The sequence below is a fragment of the Cornus florida genome, unplaced genomic scaffold (genome assembly GCF_030987335.1).
Source record: "Cornus florida cultivar Cherokee Brave unplaced genomic scaffold, ASM3098733v1 CherokeeBrave_3.0.0_Hap2_Chr10, whole genome shotgun sequence".
Classification (NCBI taxonomy): Eukaryota; Viridiplantae; Streptophyta; class Magnoliopsida; order Cornales; family Cornaceae; genus Cornus; species Cornus florida.
Genome location: NW_026775580.1, coordinates 104,320,040 through 104,338,001, shown reverse-complemented (window position 1 = coordinate 104,338,001; position 17,962 = coordinate 104,320,040). Strand labels below are relative to the sequence as shown.

The window sequence follows — 17,962 nt, the reverse complement described above, 5'->3', positions numbered from 1 at the left end:
TTTTATCCAAGTTGAGATATTCCTCGCACAACAAAATCATATTGTTAGAAAACAGGTTGTAATAGAATGTAATAATTAATAAAATAATTCTATCTTGATTCCAATTCAGGCTATGTGGTGTAATTTGCATCGCCTAGTAAAGTCATGAAATAGTGCGAGATGCAATTTTTTATAACAGTAATGGTAACTAGAATGTGTGTATATATATATATATATATATATAAACAAAATGAATTGATAATTGTACCTCTTAATTTCAACTCAACAGTGAAGAGATCGATTTATCAAGGATAAAAGCATTATGATATAATAATAGAAATATGACATAACGAACAACTACAACACCAGTAGTAGTAATAATAATAATAATAATAATAATAATAATAAAAATAATAAAAGAAAAAAAAAAAAAAAAAAAAAAACCTATCAGTTAGTCGAAATAAATAAAATAAAAGGGATTGAGTATAAATATTGAGACGCATTAGATATGCCGTGCAATGCTGACCCAAGGTAGGGAAGTTGTGAGAGATGTTGTCCTAAGATGCAGAGGCATCGAGAGAGAAGGTGTCGCTTTGAAGTTGCATTCGAGTTATAAGGCGTACTCGAGTGAGAGATGTATTTTAAGAGGTGCATGCTAGTCCTGATCAAACTTTGGCAAAAAATGTTGATGGTGAAGATCGAGCGTGGAAAAGGAAAACAAGGGTAATCAAACACCCTACTCGAAGGAAAAATTTTGATCTCTTAATAATAAAATAATAATAATTTTTTTTAACAAGTCCCTCGAGGAGATACATAAATAAATATATATATATATATATATATATATATATATATATATATAGTCTAAGACAATACAAAATATGACTTACTCCCCTGACCCCTGTCTGGTAGAAGTCGTTGTGCCAAAAAAGATAAAATTATCCTAAGAGAAAATGAAAGTACGCAAGCTAAATGAGGGGAGCCCATTAAAGAGGTCAACTTTTGTGGAAGTGAGCTTAGGGGGAGGAAGCTTATCAGAAGATTAAATTTGTGAACCTCATGGAGGGGATCACTCTTTAGATAACCCCGAAGTTGTGGCAAGGAATTGAAATTTGTAATAAATGATTGCACTGAGGAACCCTAAGATTTGGAAATTTTGAGCATGAAGGACCCAGGACCGAGAACAAAGAGAGCATAGCACGAGGCATGACTCTAATTCGCGAAGTGTTACATAGAAGGTTCCAAGTTTAAGTGACCAAAAAAAAAAAAAAAGGTTGATAGTGAGTGACTAGATGTAACAAGGGTCATTTTGTCCCATATCGGAATCGGATGGGAAAGAGATTGGGTATAAATGGGTGGGTATGCAACCTTACCTAATAGTTCGAGCTTTTGGGTAAATGGGCAAGCGCCCACCCGTTACAGTTGGTATCAGAGCCAGACCCAATCCTTGATCCGGTGCCACGCCAGGCGCCTGGCCCGGAAGGCGTCCGGGTGTGCCACCCCGGGTAGGCAGAGTGGCCCGACCGCAACGAGGGCGTTATGAGTTCGGGTGGGGGAGAATGTAACAAGGGTCATTTTGTCCCACATCGGAATCGGATGGGAAAGAGATTGGGTATAAATGGGTGGGTATGCAGCCTTACCTAATAGTTCGAGCTTTTGGGTAAATGGGCAAGCGCCCACCCGTTACACCACTTAAAAAAATTATAACAAGGAGAGTCACCTAATATATATATATATATATATATATATATATATATATATATATATACTTAGAAAGTTAAGTAATAAATGCAATAAACCAACTCATACATAAATACGTCAATAGGGATTATAAAATTACAGTTACTCGAGCCGGTTGCTTACCAAAAGTGTTATGACGTTATTACCTGTTAATAAATTATGATACGGAGTACAATAAAACTAATGCATTGTTACGTACATAAATCAAATATTTCTTCTTGTATGTTGTGATACATATAGTAAATAGTAAAATTATGCAATTTTGTGAAAGTAAGATGTGAGTACATATAATGATCCAATGACTTCGTTGTGATTCGTTATATTATATGAATACAATGATTGCATAGAACTGTAAGTAGGATACATGTACTGATTTAATTGAATAGGGCCACTGGGGACTCGAGGATGTGTAGAAATTCATGTTTGAGAGTCCTTGCAAGTTGGTAGTCCTCAAGTTAAAGTCGAGCTACCAAGTTAGATGTGTCGAGGTATGCAACGGATGTGTTATGTATGTACTTACATATACATGCTTCGTGGCTCATAAGATGGGAAAGGAAAAAAAAACAATAATACTCTTACAAGAGTTAGCCCACAAAACCACTGTCAGTACATGCACTTTTTTTTTTTTTTTTTATGTTGTAGCAATAGGTAGACTATAGCACGTGGGTCTTCTCAATTAAGTACCATAGAAGGCTGTTCTATAGAAAGATGTTCTACTCGTTGGCTAGTAGAAAAACAGGCTACCTGGGTGCAATAATAGCACATTTTATATATATATATATAGTAGGATATATACCTTCTTTTTTTTTTTTTTTTTTTTTTTTTTTTTTTTTTTTTGGGAAGGTGCAGTAGGAAATATACTTGCATATGCAAAATATAGAGTCCAAGTCAACCATTATAGAGATGTCAGTGAAGAAAAAGGCTATTCCCTTTTGAGTTTGACAATCATGTGCTAATGCAAAATTGTGTTATACCTGTGTACATTATTATAAAAATATGCACAATTAATAATGGTGAGAAAGATGTTCTCCTCGAGGGAACCTAGTGAGAAAAATCAATTTTGCAAAGCCGATAAATTTTTGCGAAAGTGCATGAGCTCCTCGTGGTAAGCTCATTAAGAAATATTAGCTTTGCAAAGATGAGTTTATGAAAACTAGTTCATCCGAAGGGGTAATCTTCGTGAACTCATGGAAGAGAGCTTGTAGTAGTGGAATCATATAGAGTAAAGAAAATACAGAACAAAACGATGTTATAAAAAAAAACAAAATCATGCTGCTAGTGTCACCAAAAACAAGTTAATATTCCATGTCAAGTTAAAAGGTGCGTCTAAAAAGAAGGAGACGCAAACAAATAATAAGAGGTGAGTTTAGAACAAGATCACCGTAATGAAGCAATAAATTTCAAACTTTACAGGCACATCACATGCCACTTCCAACTTCAGATATACTACTCCATCAGTGGATGCTCTAACCGTAGTGATCGAAGTGAACTATATATGCACAAGAAAATATCCTAGGTACAAGGGATGGACGAGCTTGAATGCGGAGGAGATCTCGAGCGCGATGAGAGGACCATGAAGCCAAAGGACTGTGGCTATTTCAAAGGGAATATCCATATCTCAAGTGACCCAAAACAAATAAAAATCAAAATAAATAAATAAAGTTGTTTGTGGTGAGATCGTACAAAGGTGAAATTTTACATATATATATATATATATATATACTTAAAATAAATAAAAAAAAAAGTCCGTAAACGCTCCCAGGATTATTTTATGAAAGAAAAATACCACTATTTTTTTGAAACGGTGCTCCAGGAAGTGCTAGTCGCGGTGCTCGAGCAGCACGAGTTGACCAGAAATAGCACTTGAGCTACGACAAAATGTTAATCAGAAGCATTGCTCGAGCCTTTATAGGAAGAGATTTCTTTTTAGGTCAAGCAACCTCGTGCAGAGGTCTCCAGAGATTGATGGGTCGAAAGAGGGGTTAATATATAGGTGAAAGCATAAAGTGATCCAGTTCTAGTGAGGATGGACCAACATTTTAAGACTCGACTCTTGAGGGGTCTCTTGTATTTTTGATTTGTTACGACGTTTCCCGCGACAACATGGAATGCATATATAGAGAGGATAGTTGTTGAGTGCTCTGGAAAAAAGATAATCAAAAGGTTTTTTTTTTCGAAAGGCAAAAGATTACCAAAAGTTGTGATTGCTCGAAAATTCAAAGATGAAGAAGTGAAATACCGCTACCCAAAAAAATTTAAAAAATAGGTGGAGGTCGATATAGGTGGGTGGTGATGTTTGAGGGTACGAAGAGGTACAAAGCTAGTGTTTGAAAGAGTTTGACCGGCGTTCTTTAGTGTTCGAAGACATACCAATGTTGAGTTCAAAGGGAATGGGAACCTCAAAGACGAGGCAAGTTTTAGGTTAGAGTTTGGGCTCGGATTCGAAGGGAGTTGGACGACATTCTTCGAGAGTTCATAAGCATACCAAGTTCGAGTTCGAGGGAGGTCAGACGATGTTGCCCAAGAAAATGGAAGCTCACTTGGCATCGCAGGGAATTTTCAATAAGTACGATGACAGGCTTGAGCAAGAGGAAAGACTTGTGTGAGAAACTAAAGTGTGACACAAAGGGACCCGAGCGAGGGCGGGAGAAGGATAAAAAATAAATAAAATAGGGAGGACTTGCGAGTCCTCAAGTCATTGACAAGTGACAACGTTGGCAAAACTAACTATCATTTATTAGTACTTTTGTTGAAACGACTGATAACTGTGCTTAAGCCATGACAAAGTGTTGGCCCAAAGCAATCTCGAGCCAGGTGTAAAACTGCTACGAAGGACGGTGATCCTGGAACACTAGAATTTTATTGTTATTATTTAAATAGGATTATATATTGTGATAGTATCTCATCGCACTTTAGTATAGGGTATAGACTTAAAGAACATGAAGTTAGAATAAGTTTTCATAGTAAAAGTAAACAATGTCGGTGAAAAAGAGTTGAGAAGAGGTAAAGATTTGACAACTCATTAGTAATAGTAACAAAAATGATGGTGCTTTGGAGAGAGTAAACTGGGACAAGATTTGACAAAAATAAAGAAATTGAGAGTTAACTTTTATGAGCTCAAGATTGCAACGTCATCCTTTTGTAGACATACGTGACATGCACTGTTGCTGTGTAAAGTCAGGTCAATCATTATGTATATTGTGTATCTATATATATATATATATTACCAATACAGTAACAGAAAGCTTAAATTAAAAAATAAATAGAGTCAGGTGGATAAATGGTGAAAGGAAAAAAATAATAAATAAAAAATTAAATAGTTCATCAACTAGCAAAAGCTGTAGAATAATAATAAAAGAATAAAAATTTATTTTCAAAATTATTTTTATTTACTATTATATATATATTTATTAACTATATGAGTCATAACTATAAGGCTATATAAGAAACAAAGATGAGATGTGCACAATATTTGATAATATTTGATATAGCCAGCACATGAGGTATTAACTTGTTCTGATCACTTAATGGTGGAACTATATCAGCTTTTATTTTAATCACGAATATAATAATGACAGAAAAGGTACAAGATTTCATTTGAGATACTGTCAGGCAAGAATCATCTCACGAGGGAGGCATTCACCAGAAGATAGGAGTGATGGGTTAATGATAAATGTATCAGATATGATAAAAAAAAAAAAAAAAAAAAAAACAAAGGTACAGACAGAGCTCCTACACCGAGTGAAGTCAATATATATGATGAAACGCTCAAGAGCTCGAGGAACCAATCTGCCCAGAGATGAAGTAAAAGAATTTTATTTATTATTATTATTATTATTATTATTATATATATTTAATCAGATAGTGTGCCTGAAATAGTTGGTGAATCGGCATGAACAAACAATAAAATAAAAAAGCAAATGACTTTCAGAGATACAGTAGAGTACAACAGTATCATATTGTTGAATGTAAATGACATAACATGGTATATCATTATAGATGAAGTAAAAATTTTAAGACTGAGTGTGTCAGTTTGAGACTAGAGCAAGCAACAAGAAAATGAGTTAGGAGTAAAATCACCGGTCATAGAAGACTTCTTCCATATCCATAGAGGCCAATCTCTTGCAAGCTCGACATTGATGGAATGCTCCTCCCCAGTGAAGTCGCCAAAATGTTGATGATAGTTCGTGATGATATGAGGAGATCATTCCACGTCTGTCGGGGGTGCTGAGATCAGAGACTGAATGGAGCTCCAAGCTAGCACAAGGGATTCTCCATAAAAGAGATTAAGAGAGAGAAGGCATATTTGCTTAACACCCTATGGTAGCTCGAGCTCTAGAAGACCATTCTTTATGGTTATGGTTGCTTGCGCCTTCGTATTTTTCCACCCCACTAAATGGTTAGAGTTAAGCCCTATTTATACTACTTTCATTTGGGTAAAGACCCTTGGTTATGGAGCTAACTCTCTCTTTATCCAGTGGTCACTCTACCTAGGTAAGGACCACTGGTTACAATGGTAGCTCTTTCTTTATCCAATGGTCATTCTTTGAGATATATATTTAATACATATTATGTGGTCTATATTACTCGAGCTCAGCTATTGGGTATTTAATATTCTCTCCCCCTTGTGTAGACCTCGAAGTGAGACGATTCCTTAGAACTCAGCCACCTAACCACTAATACTCAGATTCCCGCAATCAAAGATAGGGAAAGAGCCTCCCCCGGGGTTCCGCCTTCTTGGCCCCGCGAGCTCTATCCTTAGATCTGCGCCTCGAGGTCCCTACAGTTAAAAGGGAGCTCGAGAAGAGAAAAATGCCCTAGGTTACACTTGCAGGAGGCAACCTCGGAAAGAAAGGGAGGAAGAGTAACGAACTTCGGACGAGCGCTCGACACTGATGATTGCCAGGTGAGCGCTCAATGCTTCAAACGAGCGCTTGGCACTGATGATTGCCGGACGAACACTTAGTCCCTTCAGGGGCAGAGGCATGCCAAATAGGTATCGGCCAGGTGCGCCTATTTTCAGAGGTGACGCCACTTGGACCGCTAGCGTGGCGCAATTATCAACAATAGGTAGTATATAAAAATATATATATATATATATATAACTAAAAATGACTCAAAAATAAAAAGCAGCATTGAATCAAAATTTTTGAAATGGACAACTAATATGGGACAAAGCCAAATCATTAGATCCTCAAATAAGAGCAGAGCGCAATTAATGGTTAACAAATCAAATTATGACCACCCCCGTGATCGAAATCGGGTCCTTTACAGGCTTATTTAAAGGCTAAATAGTTCTAAGAGTTTTTCAATGTTCCCCTATAATATCACCATCAACCACCTAAACTTGATAATAGTTTGAAAAAATACTCAAAACTTCTACAAAATCATTATGCATTCCTACTCAAGATGTTGAGAAGAAAATGTGTGTGACATATCTATGCTCCTAAACCATATTCATTCATGTATCTAATTTATTTATTTAAAAAAACAAAAACAAAAAAACAAAAAAAAAACAAAAAAACAAAAAACGGAAAAGGAAGAAGAAAAGAAAAGCTGAACTGGCTGGTCTTGCACCATCATTATAAGCATTATAGCATTTTAGCTTTCAACAAACTTAAGGCCATAGCACAAAGAAAAGTTACCATATACATTAAGAACTAGAAGATAACAAGGTCGAACAACAATTGCTACGACGCCAAGGATACACACTAAAACAACTTAATGCCCTGGAGCAGCTTCACTTTTGAGTCTTGAGCAGGAAAGGTTAACGTGCCAGCAGAATGTCCAATACGTACAATATACACGAGAAGATCCTAACTTATCGTTAAAAACTCGCATTCCTATACGTCTTCACCACTACTTTGATTTCCGTTCTTTAGTATATTGAATTTGCAGAGTGGACAGGTAGCATTGATGTATAACCACTTGTCTATGCACGTGCAGTGAAAATGATGACGACAAGGGAGTTCACGCAGTTCAATTCCATCGTCATAGCCACAAAGACATATGCAACATTCCTATAATTCACAGCAAAATTCATGTCAAGAGTGCAATTTCTTTTGTGAACATCTCTTTTGTGATGAAGTGATCTGGTATCATGTAATTAAGGCCATATAAATACCAAACAAGCTACAAATTTTTCATAAGTAATCGAAAAAATGAAAAAATAAAGCCTATCAACAATTAGGAAGTTCGGGGTATTGACAGTTATTTTTTATGACCAATCTTGCATTGAGGTCTACACTATTGCATCCTGTTATGCTGTTTCAGGAACCAATCTCCAGGTTTGGGGGTTGGATGCAAGTCATAATTATTTTGAAATTTATAAAGCAGTTATATAGAAGAATTGGATAAAGTCGTAAGAATGTTAGCCTCAACTTTCTGGGAGATGTAAAAGAAAATATACAATTGAATTCGAAAACTTACAGCATCCTCCAGAGGAAGAACATGCTCAATGGGTGTATCAGTATCACATTCTGTCATTATTCCTCCAAACGATTCTTGAATCTCCCCATTTTGTTTATCAAATTCACCAATTCTCCGGAATTTGTATTTGGGCAGACGTTCAATATCTTCCTTATTTGCTCCTTCCTGCATCATACAGAGCCAATGCTAAGCCAAGAAAGAAACCCTAACACATTCCTACTGAAAGGTAGATTTTTGTGCCAGAGAAGATAATTTAGAAGATAACCCAAACAGTGACACCAAAAAAGCTACAAGAAATAGATAAATCTATTCAATTAAATACGGCATTTATCCTAAATGTATTTATTGTACTAAAGATCTATAATTATATCAGAAGATACTCATACATTTCACCTTTAAGGAGTAATTGTATCACTTCATTTTCTAAAAAAAATTAAGTGCTTATCTCAAAAGTAAAAAATGGAAAACAACATAAATGGGAATTTGCAGTAAGAAGTAAGAACCATACTTTCTTCCTCACACCTTCAATGTTAAGATGTTGAGAATGGAGAAAATGGCCATGAGGCTTAACTGGCATCCATATCACAGAGAATATGAAAATGAAAAATTATTAAAATCTATATATCTATGATAAGGGACCTCAATTTGTAACACAGATCTAAGAGGCAGGATGCAATTTTCCTTGTATCTTAACTGACTAAAAACATTGCTATATCCTTCTTCTGTTTTACTTTCTTATCATCGGGAAAGATCTATTAGAGATGTACTAGTTGGTTTAAAAATAAATAAACAAATAAAATAAAATAAAAGAATCCTCATTCATGTTAAGTACAATGTTTTTCCCTTAGTCCATAAGGACCTTCGCTATGAATGTCATTCCTATGCTGTCAAATTACTGAAGTTTCTACATAATACAATAAATACAGAACATTTAGCATCCATACAAGATTAAAAATATATATAAAATAAAATAAAACATGAACTGTTGTAAAAACTGATAATTGAGCTTCTATATATCCCTCCGAGCCTCCATTACTCTTTTTGGTTGGTCGAATCCTCCATATGTGTGGCGTGTAAAACGACAAACTAGTATTGATGAAAAACTGAAAACCCAAGGTCCCAAACTAACATCACCATTCTCAAAAATATTCACCGATTTCTTTCTTCCTTATTTTTTTTTTTTTTCATACTTCTCAATTTTCATCCACCCCTTTTCTAGGTAAGTCACAGTTCTTCAATCTCATCCTTCCCTTGTTCTCCACTTTAAAACAAATCTTGAGAATATAAAATCCAGACATCCTTAAGATAATGCAACTATTTAATCAGTGAACTCATGTTTTCTAGCAAGTTGTCAACAGTATGGTCATACAAATGATTTTTGTACTCTTTTATGTGTCACTCAATCCATATTTTCTCATAGATAATGTGTCATTCAACTCCATAAAATCATTCACCCAACCAGAAATGGTTATTGAGATTTGAGTTGCAAAAGAAGTGAGTAGTTAAATACTAGGCATGAACTTTATGATAGAAATGTTATCATGACATTGCTCCATGGATCATCAAAATAATGATTGTTCAATCAAATTTCAAAAGGACCCCCTGCTTTTAACATTAGAATTATTATATTTCAACTTAGAAAGTTTTTACATTTATGGTGCACAAAATTCACTCCAGAGCTTTAATCCATTGACAAAAAGAATACAGCTCCTTTCAATCCAATCTTCAGTTCTACTCACAATAAAATTGGTTCATTATAAATAGCAATTATTAGCATGCTTCATATAAAAGATGTCCAATTTGAAAATCATCCCCAAACTACCATAAACATGTTGTGCCAATCCATGCAAAGATCACGTGTCAGTTACATCAGAAGTTTACTCATTTGCTTCTCAATAAAAAGTTGTTCTTATTAGTGAACTCAAATCTATGCCCATAGAAACAGCTATGGGTAGAAAACTCAGATTTCCCGACTTAAGTTGGAAAGCCTAAGCTCGAGAATGGATAATTTACGGTACTATTCGGTATTAAGTGCTGTATTTGCAACACATAATTTCATTAAACATGTTTATTTGATAACAAATATTCGATCAGTACTTCTAAAAACAGCTTAAAAGTAAGTAAATGGGACCTAATTATCACTTATCCCAAAATGTGAAAAGTTGAAGGGTTTTAAAAAGGAAAATTTACAACAGACAGATATACAATCATGTTAACTTCATAAAGATAGTTACATCCTCTACAGTCAAATTCCAATCTTTTGTCAACAAGTCATGACATATTGTCATGTTTTGCGAGATATATGATCACTGGAATTAACCCTTTAGCATCCTCAAAATAAGCTAGAGGGAGGCGATCTGATCAAACCTTGATATTACTTTGCACAAACAATTGTAACAAATTGTCAAGTTCTTGGCTTCAAATATTTTTTTTTTTTCTTTTTTCTTTTTTTTTTTCTTTATCCTACTTCAATAAATTCAAGACATTTATTGCTAAATTTAGTAGTTCCCATTATTCAGCTATAATTAATATTTTTGATGGCCAATTATGACATTAAGGTCCCTTGTTAAACTGACAGATTACTGTAGAGTGGCATTTGTTGTCATATAATTGTTTTTTCATATTCTGTAGATGTTACCCTTTAAGAATGTTACTATACGACCCTTGAACGAATAATCATAAAGCAAACATATTTTTTTCAATAGTGGTTGTGTCAGGCCTCTTAAAGCACCCCATAAACCACCACCAGGATTCAGTTTTCATACTCATCAAACAATTTTAATAAATTCATTACTCAAAAATTAACAATGCCAAACAAGTTTCTAAAAAATATCCAAATTCACAATTAAATTCAACTTTAAATTTCTATAGCTTAATTTTCAATTTAATCAGAGAGCACCTAAGTCTTCTACATCAGTCTACTGAAGCCAAATATATATATATATATATAAAGAGAGGAGGAATATATTCATGGTAAATTACCTGATCTGCCACCGCATATAAGAGTGCAATAATACAGGGCAGACAACAGCAAACAGCAACACCAATTACACATGCCGCAGCAACACAAATAACAACAAAGAACACATCAAATGCCAAAAATGTAATACAAAGCCTGCAAAAGAGAACCATTTAATAAATTTTTCAACACACTAAAAACCAAATTTTGAAGTTAAAGCCTCACTAGAGAAGAATATGTTCATGCGAACCAGTAAAGTTGAGGTGAATCACGTGTCAAACTTTCGCCACCAGCAGATATCCAATAGAATCCGATGATCCACCAAATAAATGAAAACATCGTATTTGCAGACTCGAGATGCTTAGCAACACTGCCACAGTAAATCCAGATTAAACTGATTAGGAACTTCTTTTGCGAGAAATAAATATCAAAAAACTCAAGATTAAACTGATTAGATACAACCTAGTACACCACCAATGTAATGCCCTGATAGTAACGGAATATTGGCATCAATTCACTGGCCAATTTATAAACTACTCCATCCCAAATAATTTGTCCAATACTCGTTCATTTCTGAGAAGTCCAAAGTACCATATTTTACAACATTCTAAAATTACTCTCAAAATATTTGAGTGGGAAAAAAAAAATTAAGATACAAAAAGAAAAGATAAGAGGCAGCAATTACTCACATAACAGTGACTTAAAAGCAGTTTAATATAGAAGACTTAAGTAGAAAAGCAGCATTGGAGGAGAGAGAAGATGTAGCACAAGGCAACTGGCAACAAAAATTTTCTAGACCATTAGCATTCGGAGCGTCCTATGTGCCAACTCCAAAAACTGGACACGTCAGCATACAAGTGAGACTACTTTGCACAAGCATTGATAAGCAAAAAATTAGAAAAAAGCCTTGCTTCTATATTTTTCCGTGATTAAACACGACTCTAATGCATTTGAAAACTTGAATCTGGTCTAATAGCACCTTTCCTGATTCCCTATGAACTGTTGATTAAGTAAAATTTAAGGCCTTTGACAGTGACTGAGTATTTGTAAAAGTGATAAATAAATTTTTGAGATTTTGTTGATATCAAAGTGGAGCAGCTTGCGACCAACTTGTTTGGGAAGTTTATACAATACATCAACTACAGATTGATAGGAAATGAAGGCTTTCACTCGCCGCCAAAACAAGGTAACAGTTATGGCATTTACAGATAATAAAGTCTCCTCGTTTTCGCTTTCGTTCAATAATGTCTCAAAGACAACTAGGCATTGTTGGTTGGGTACATTTCTTTAGGAATGCATTTAGTTGCAATGCCTCCATGTTTAATTGGGACAGAAAAAATTGTGGGCAAAGACTCTGCACTTTTCTAACCCATTTCTATACTAGAGATTCCTAGGCTTAGTATGAATTCAACCAAATCACATCCAGATATATTTAGCAGGTTCGTGCATAAATTGAAAAATCCTTATATTCTAGTCCAAGAAAATAGCAAAAAAATAAATGGAAATCCTTAATACAGTTCTTCCTCAAATTCATCTAAACTCCTTAGCTATTGAACCAATTGCAAAGTGTGCCCATGACCTAGCAGCCATGATTAAATGCATTTCTTATTGGTAGTTCAATCAACATGTTGATATGATGTGATTGACATGGTTTGCTATTTCCGACATGATTTGGCAATTACAACTTAGAGACCTACAAGGTTACTTCAATAAGCAGCCCACCTGCTGCTAATGTAATAAGACTAAACATGCAGCAATTCATCATCACATGTTCGAAGAAAATGTTCCACTTTCAAAAATAAAAAAAGGGAAGGGGGGCTCTAAACTATGAACTTTCTCTACTGTCCAATATGCTAAATGTTCAGTATAAGTATCAGTACCAATCACTTTCACCCACCCACAAACAACATGTGCATCCATAATCTACATGCATGCACCAATCTGAAGATTATTATCATATTTAAAAAAAATAAGAATTTATATAAATTAGCTTATCGAGTCTAGCCACACACAGAACCAAGAAAAAAAAAAAATCCAACGTCATAAGTTTTCTTCATCTATCTTGATGGCATGGACGCTTCTTGTTTGTCTATCTGTTTACATGTAACGCACTTGTCCAACACCCAAACACTTCTTGAGCACTCCTTGACATCTCTTTCATGGTTAAGACATTTTAAAATACTTTTTCCATCTAGCCAGTTAGCATATACTTAACATTGCATAGATGACAGCTAAACCATTCTGTCAAGACAAGGCTTTCTTTAGTATAGCAAAAGGCTATGATGGCAAAGAAGAACAAATTAAAGGTTACACACATTAAAATAAAATTATTAATATAACATCTGACATCAGTTGTTATAGTACAATACATAATATGTAAGCCCACATTTTTTTGTTTTTGATAAGTAAAATACGTTAATTCTTTTAGGGGATGAACCTACCACAGTAGCTGCTTAGGCCCTCACACGTTGTGTTGCGCTACTGGCTTGGCTTGGCCTCCCATGTATAATTGTTCTCTTGGAGGATTGGGTATTAGAGGAGGAGAAAAATCATCATGCTTATGTGATTCCGTGTACATATACATATATTTTTTTTCTTTTCATTGACAAGAAACACACCCACAACTCACACACCCACTTTGCCGGATGCTGGGTGCTCACCATGTCCTATTTTGGTAAGATTTTACCTTGTCCACATGATCACGTTCATGCATGATAATTCCACACATATTTCCATAAAGGAGTCTACAACTTCAATTATTGAATTAATTACTAACCTTATATATGAAATAACCATCTTTCCGGGCATATTACACAGCAAAGAAAAAGACTCTTAAGACAGTATTCACATTTATAAAATAAAAATAAAAAAAAGTTAATCTTTTTGTAACAATTCAAAACAATAAAGCAAATAATTGGAGTTTAGCATACACATGAGAAAAAATTAGGAAAATGAGGAAAAAGACGCAAATCACTTTTTACAATACCTGGTTTCATCTTCATTTTGATGCTGAACATAGTCCCCAGGCTCCCCTCCATCACTTCCCAAACTCGAATCTGAATTCCCACTATTCCACCCACCGCCGCCGCCGCCGCCGCCGCTTTGTTCAAGGAACGAACCATCAGGTGAATCACTCAGCCTTCGCTTGTACTCCAGGTCTACGCAGACCATATGAAGCACACACTGAAACGCATATCCAAAGATCCAGAGCCTCAACGGCATCAGCGGTGTCTCATACCGACTCATAATCAGCACAATCACCGCGACGATGATGAACGCGAAGTTCCAAACGAGGTCTAGGATCACGATCGGCCGCGAGTACGCCCAATCGCTCTGCCGCTCCTCAATTTGCTCCGCCGCCGCCTCCCTCACCCGCATCGACGGCTCGCGCATCATCCGTCGGCTGCTGGCGCGGCGGAGGAACCGCGCGGCGCCGCGGAGGCTCGGCGGGCGGCGGACGAAGCGGCGGCTTCGGAAGATCTGGTCAGAGACTGAGCTCCCGAGCAACGGCGTCGTGTCGACGGGGTTGTCATCGGCCGGAGAACGAGGTGGTCTCGCCGTCGACATCGTCGGAAACTGTATATATAATTACTAGAATTGGTGTGGATCGATTCAAGTGGGAGTTGAGAAGATTGAATTGATTTGGCGCATCTTTTGAAATGAACCCTAGCTTTGATCGGACGGATTGTAAGAGGTTTTGAATTGGATGGTTTGGATTGGACTGTTACTGTTGTCGATGATTTCACTGTTTTGTGTTTTGTCGGCGTCAATGTTTCAAATGTGAATATTGCTACCGTTCCAAGGGTTTATGGACATTTATGGCATGTGAGAAGGAGCGTATATTCAAAATCGACAATACTCAGCTCTCAGACATAAGGGTAGTCAAACTACTATTTTTAATTTAATAGGTAAATATCTATTCATTATTTTTAATTTAATAATTAAAAATTACATGTCATTTTATGGATACCTAAGAGCATCACCTCTAACCTTTGTCTATATTTTTTATATATATAAATCTGATGGGTCATGATGAATTTACACACAAATGTTAAATTATTTAATGTTAGTTTTAACCGTTATTTTATACTTTTGTGTAAAAATATATCTCCTAATAACAATTAACCATGTGTCATGTCAGATCCTGCATAACTTCTACTTAATATATGGCTAATTCTTTAATGCAATGAGAATGAGAAATGAGAAAACAAATATGTTAATTTTGCAGTGTAATCTTTTTACACATTGGTGATGTGTCAAAATTTACACATTATAAATAATCATGTATATTTTAAAATATATATATATATATATATATATATATATATATATATATATATATTAACATATTGTTAGATATGCTCTAAATATTAGTATTGTCCATTCAAAAAAGAAAAGGAGGTTTTCTATACCTACAGGATCTTTATGGACATTTAAGTATCAAGAGATTTAAATCATTAGTAACAAGTAAATAACTCGACTTTAAATTATCTTATAATTAAAAATAGACGAAGTTGAAAGAAAAAAGAGAAAACAACAAAAGACCATGCGAGCGAGTACAGAACTTTGGTTGCACTCGCGGGTATACAGATAAAGATCGAAAGCGTTGGAGTCAGTTGGACAGGTGTGATGTAAGGAAAGGAAAAGGCCAAAACGGGTTTTGAAAGCAAAAGAGGGCCCACGTAGCCCCTTAGTTACAAGAATTGATGATGATGGCGGGACTCCAGTGATCTACACAAAAAGCAACCAAACACGTATACGACGAAGTTACGAACTAATTAAATTCCAATTTTTTTTTTTTTTTTTAAATTCCAAAAAAAAGTTACGAACTAATTGGCGGTATTTATTTCCCGCCAAAGCATGATATATACTCGTTATTATATAAATATATATTAGTACTGAATAATAGTATACGAATATATTATATATATATGAATTATTATATATAAATAATGCTAATTACTTATATTTATTACTAGGAAAAAGCATATGCGATGCATGTGTTGAATATTTTTGTAAGTAAAGTAATAAAATTTTATAGAAAATAAAACAGTCAATTTGTGATAGGTTTTATAAAAATTATTTTATTTTTTTTATTATATTTTCTTTTATTAAAAAAACTCATAATAAATAAATAAATAGGTAATATGTGTTATAATTTTCTATAAATTCTTCTAAAAACTCTTTTTATGTCAATTAATAAATATTTTTTTACATTAATAATTCTTACCTAATTGGATTTCAATAAATAAATAAATAACTAATTTGTGTTACAGTTTTATATAAACTCTTTTAAAATATCTTTTTATATCAATTAATAAATAATTTTTAAAATTAACAATAGTTGCCTAATAAGATTTTTTTTATTAAAATACTCAAAATAAATAGATAAATATGTAATTTGTAGTAGAGTTTTTCTAGTCTAATTAGATTTTCTTTTATTAAAAACTTATAATAAATAAATAAATAGGTAATTTTTTTAAAGTTTAATAGAAACTTTTTAAAAAAAATGTTTTTATATCAATTAATAAATATTTTTATATTAATAATTCTTGTCTAATTAAATTTCTTTTTATTAAAAAACTCATAATAAATAGATAAATAGGTAATCTGTGCTAGAGTTTTATATAAACTCTTTTAAAACCTCTTTTTAGATCAATTAATAAATAATTTTTTATATTAATAATACTTGTCTAATTAGATTTCCTTTTATTAAAAACTCTTAATAAATATATAAATAGGTAATATGTGTTAGAATTTTATAGAAACTCTTTAAATATTATATTTTTGTCTAGTGTGATAAAGTTTTATTGAAAATAAAATATGTAATTTGTGATAGAGTTTTATAGAAACTATTTTACTTTCTTTAAATATATCATTGTCTAATTAGATTTTATTTTATTAAGAAACTCATAATAAAAGTTAATTTGTGATAGAGTTTTAGAAAAATTATTTTATTTTATATATCAATTAATAAATATTTATAATATTAATAATTATGGTCTAATTAGATTTTCTATTATTAAAAAATTCATAATAATAAATAGATAAATAGGTTAATTTAAATTTCATTAGATAGATTTTAGAGTTTGATAGAGTTTTTTTTTTATTTTAAAAAAACTCTTTTCATATCAATTAATAAATATTTTTTTTATATAAATAGATACTTAAATACTGAAACTCTTTGCACATTTAATAATAGTATTAATAAAAACTCTTTTTATATCAATTAATAAATATTTTTTTATATAAATAAATAAATATTGAAACACTTTAGATTATCTTTTATTATTATGAATTTTTTAATAATAAATACTTTGACAGAGCTTTTGTATTTTTTTCTGAAAATTAGATTTTCTTTTATTAAAAAAATCATAATAATAAATAGATAAATAGGTTAATTTAAATTTTATTAGATAGATTTTAGAGTTTTCTAGAGTTTTTTTTTTTATGAAAACTCTTTTCATATCATTTAATAAATATTTTTTTATATAAATAAATAAATATTGAAACTCTTTGCACATTTAATAAATATTTTTTATATAAATAAATAAATACTGAAACTTTAGATTTTCTTTTATTAAAAAGTTCATAATAATAAATAGATAAATAGGTTAATTTTAATTTTATTAGGTAGATTTTAGAGTTTTACAAATTTATTTATTTATTTATTTATTTATAAAAACTCTTTTCATATCATTTAATTAATATTTTTTATATAAATAAATAAGTACTGAAATACTGAAACTCCTTGCATGTTTAATAAAATTTGTTTATATAAATAAATATTGAAATTATTTGGCAGAGTTTTTATATTCTGTATTTTATATATAAATAAATAAATACTGAAACTCT

General features: G+C 33.0%; 1 protein-coding gene across 1 annotated transcript; it reads right to left on the bottom strand.

Annotated features, from left to right (window-relative positions):
• Positions 1-7,265: 7,265 nt before the first annotated feature.
• LOC132276626 (E3 ubiquitin-protein ligase At1g63170-like) lies at positions 7,266-14,910 on the bottom strand. Its single transcript, XM_059778144.1, has 5 exons — positions 14,094-14,910; positions 11,358-11,477; positions 11,131-11,263; positions 8,149-8,313; positions 7,266-7,739 (listed from the first exon to the last, which is right to left on the bottom strand). Exons 1-5 carry the CDS (start codon positions 14,672-14,674, stop codon positions 7,563-7,565), a joined length of 1,176 nt encoding a protein of 391 aa, XP_059634127.1. The 5' UTR covers positions 14,675-14,910; the 3' UTR covers positions 7,266-7,562.
• Between the last annotated feature and the right edge of the window lie 3,052 nt (positions 14,911-17,962).

Coding starts and splice junctions, on each gene's coding strand:
- LOC132276626 (XM_059778144.1), bottom strand. CDS start 14,674: ATGTCGACGGCGAGACCACCTCGTTCTCCGGCCGATGACAACCCCGTC. Junction 11,478..14,093: donor CAAAATGAAGATGAAACCAG/GTATTGTAAAAA, acceptor TTACTGTGGCAG/TGTTGCTAAGCATCTCGAGT. Junction 8,314..11,130: donor TATATGCGGTGGCAGATCAG/GTAATTTACCAT, acceptor TGTATGATGCAG/GAAGGAGCAAATAAGGAAGA.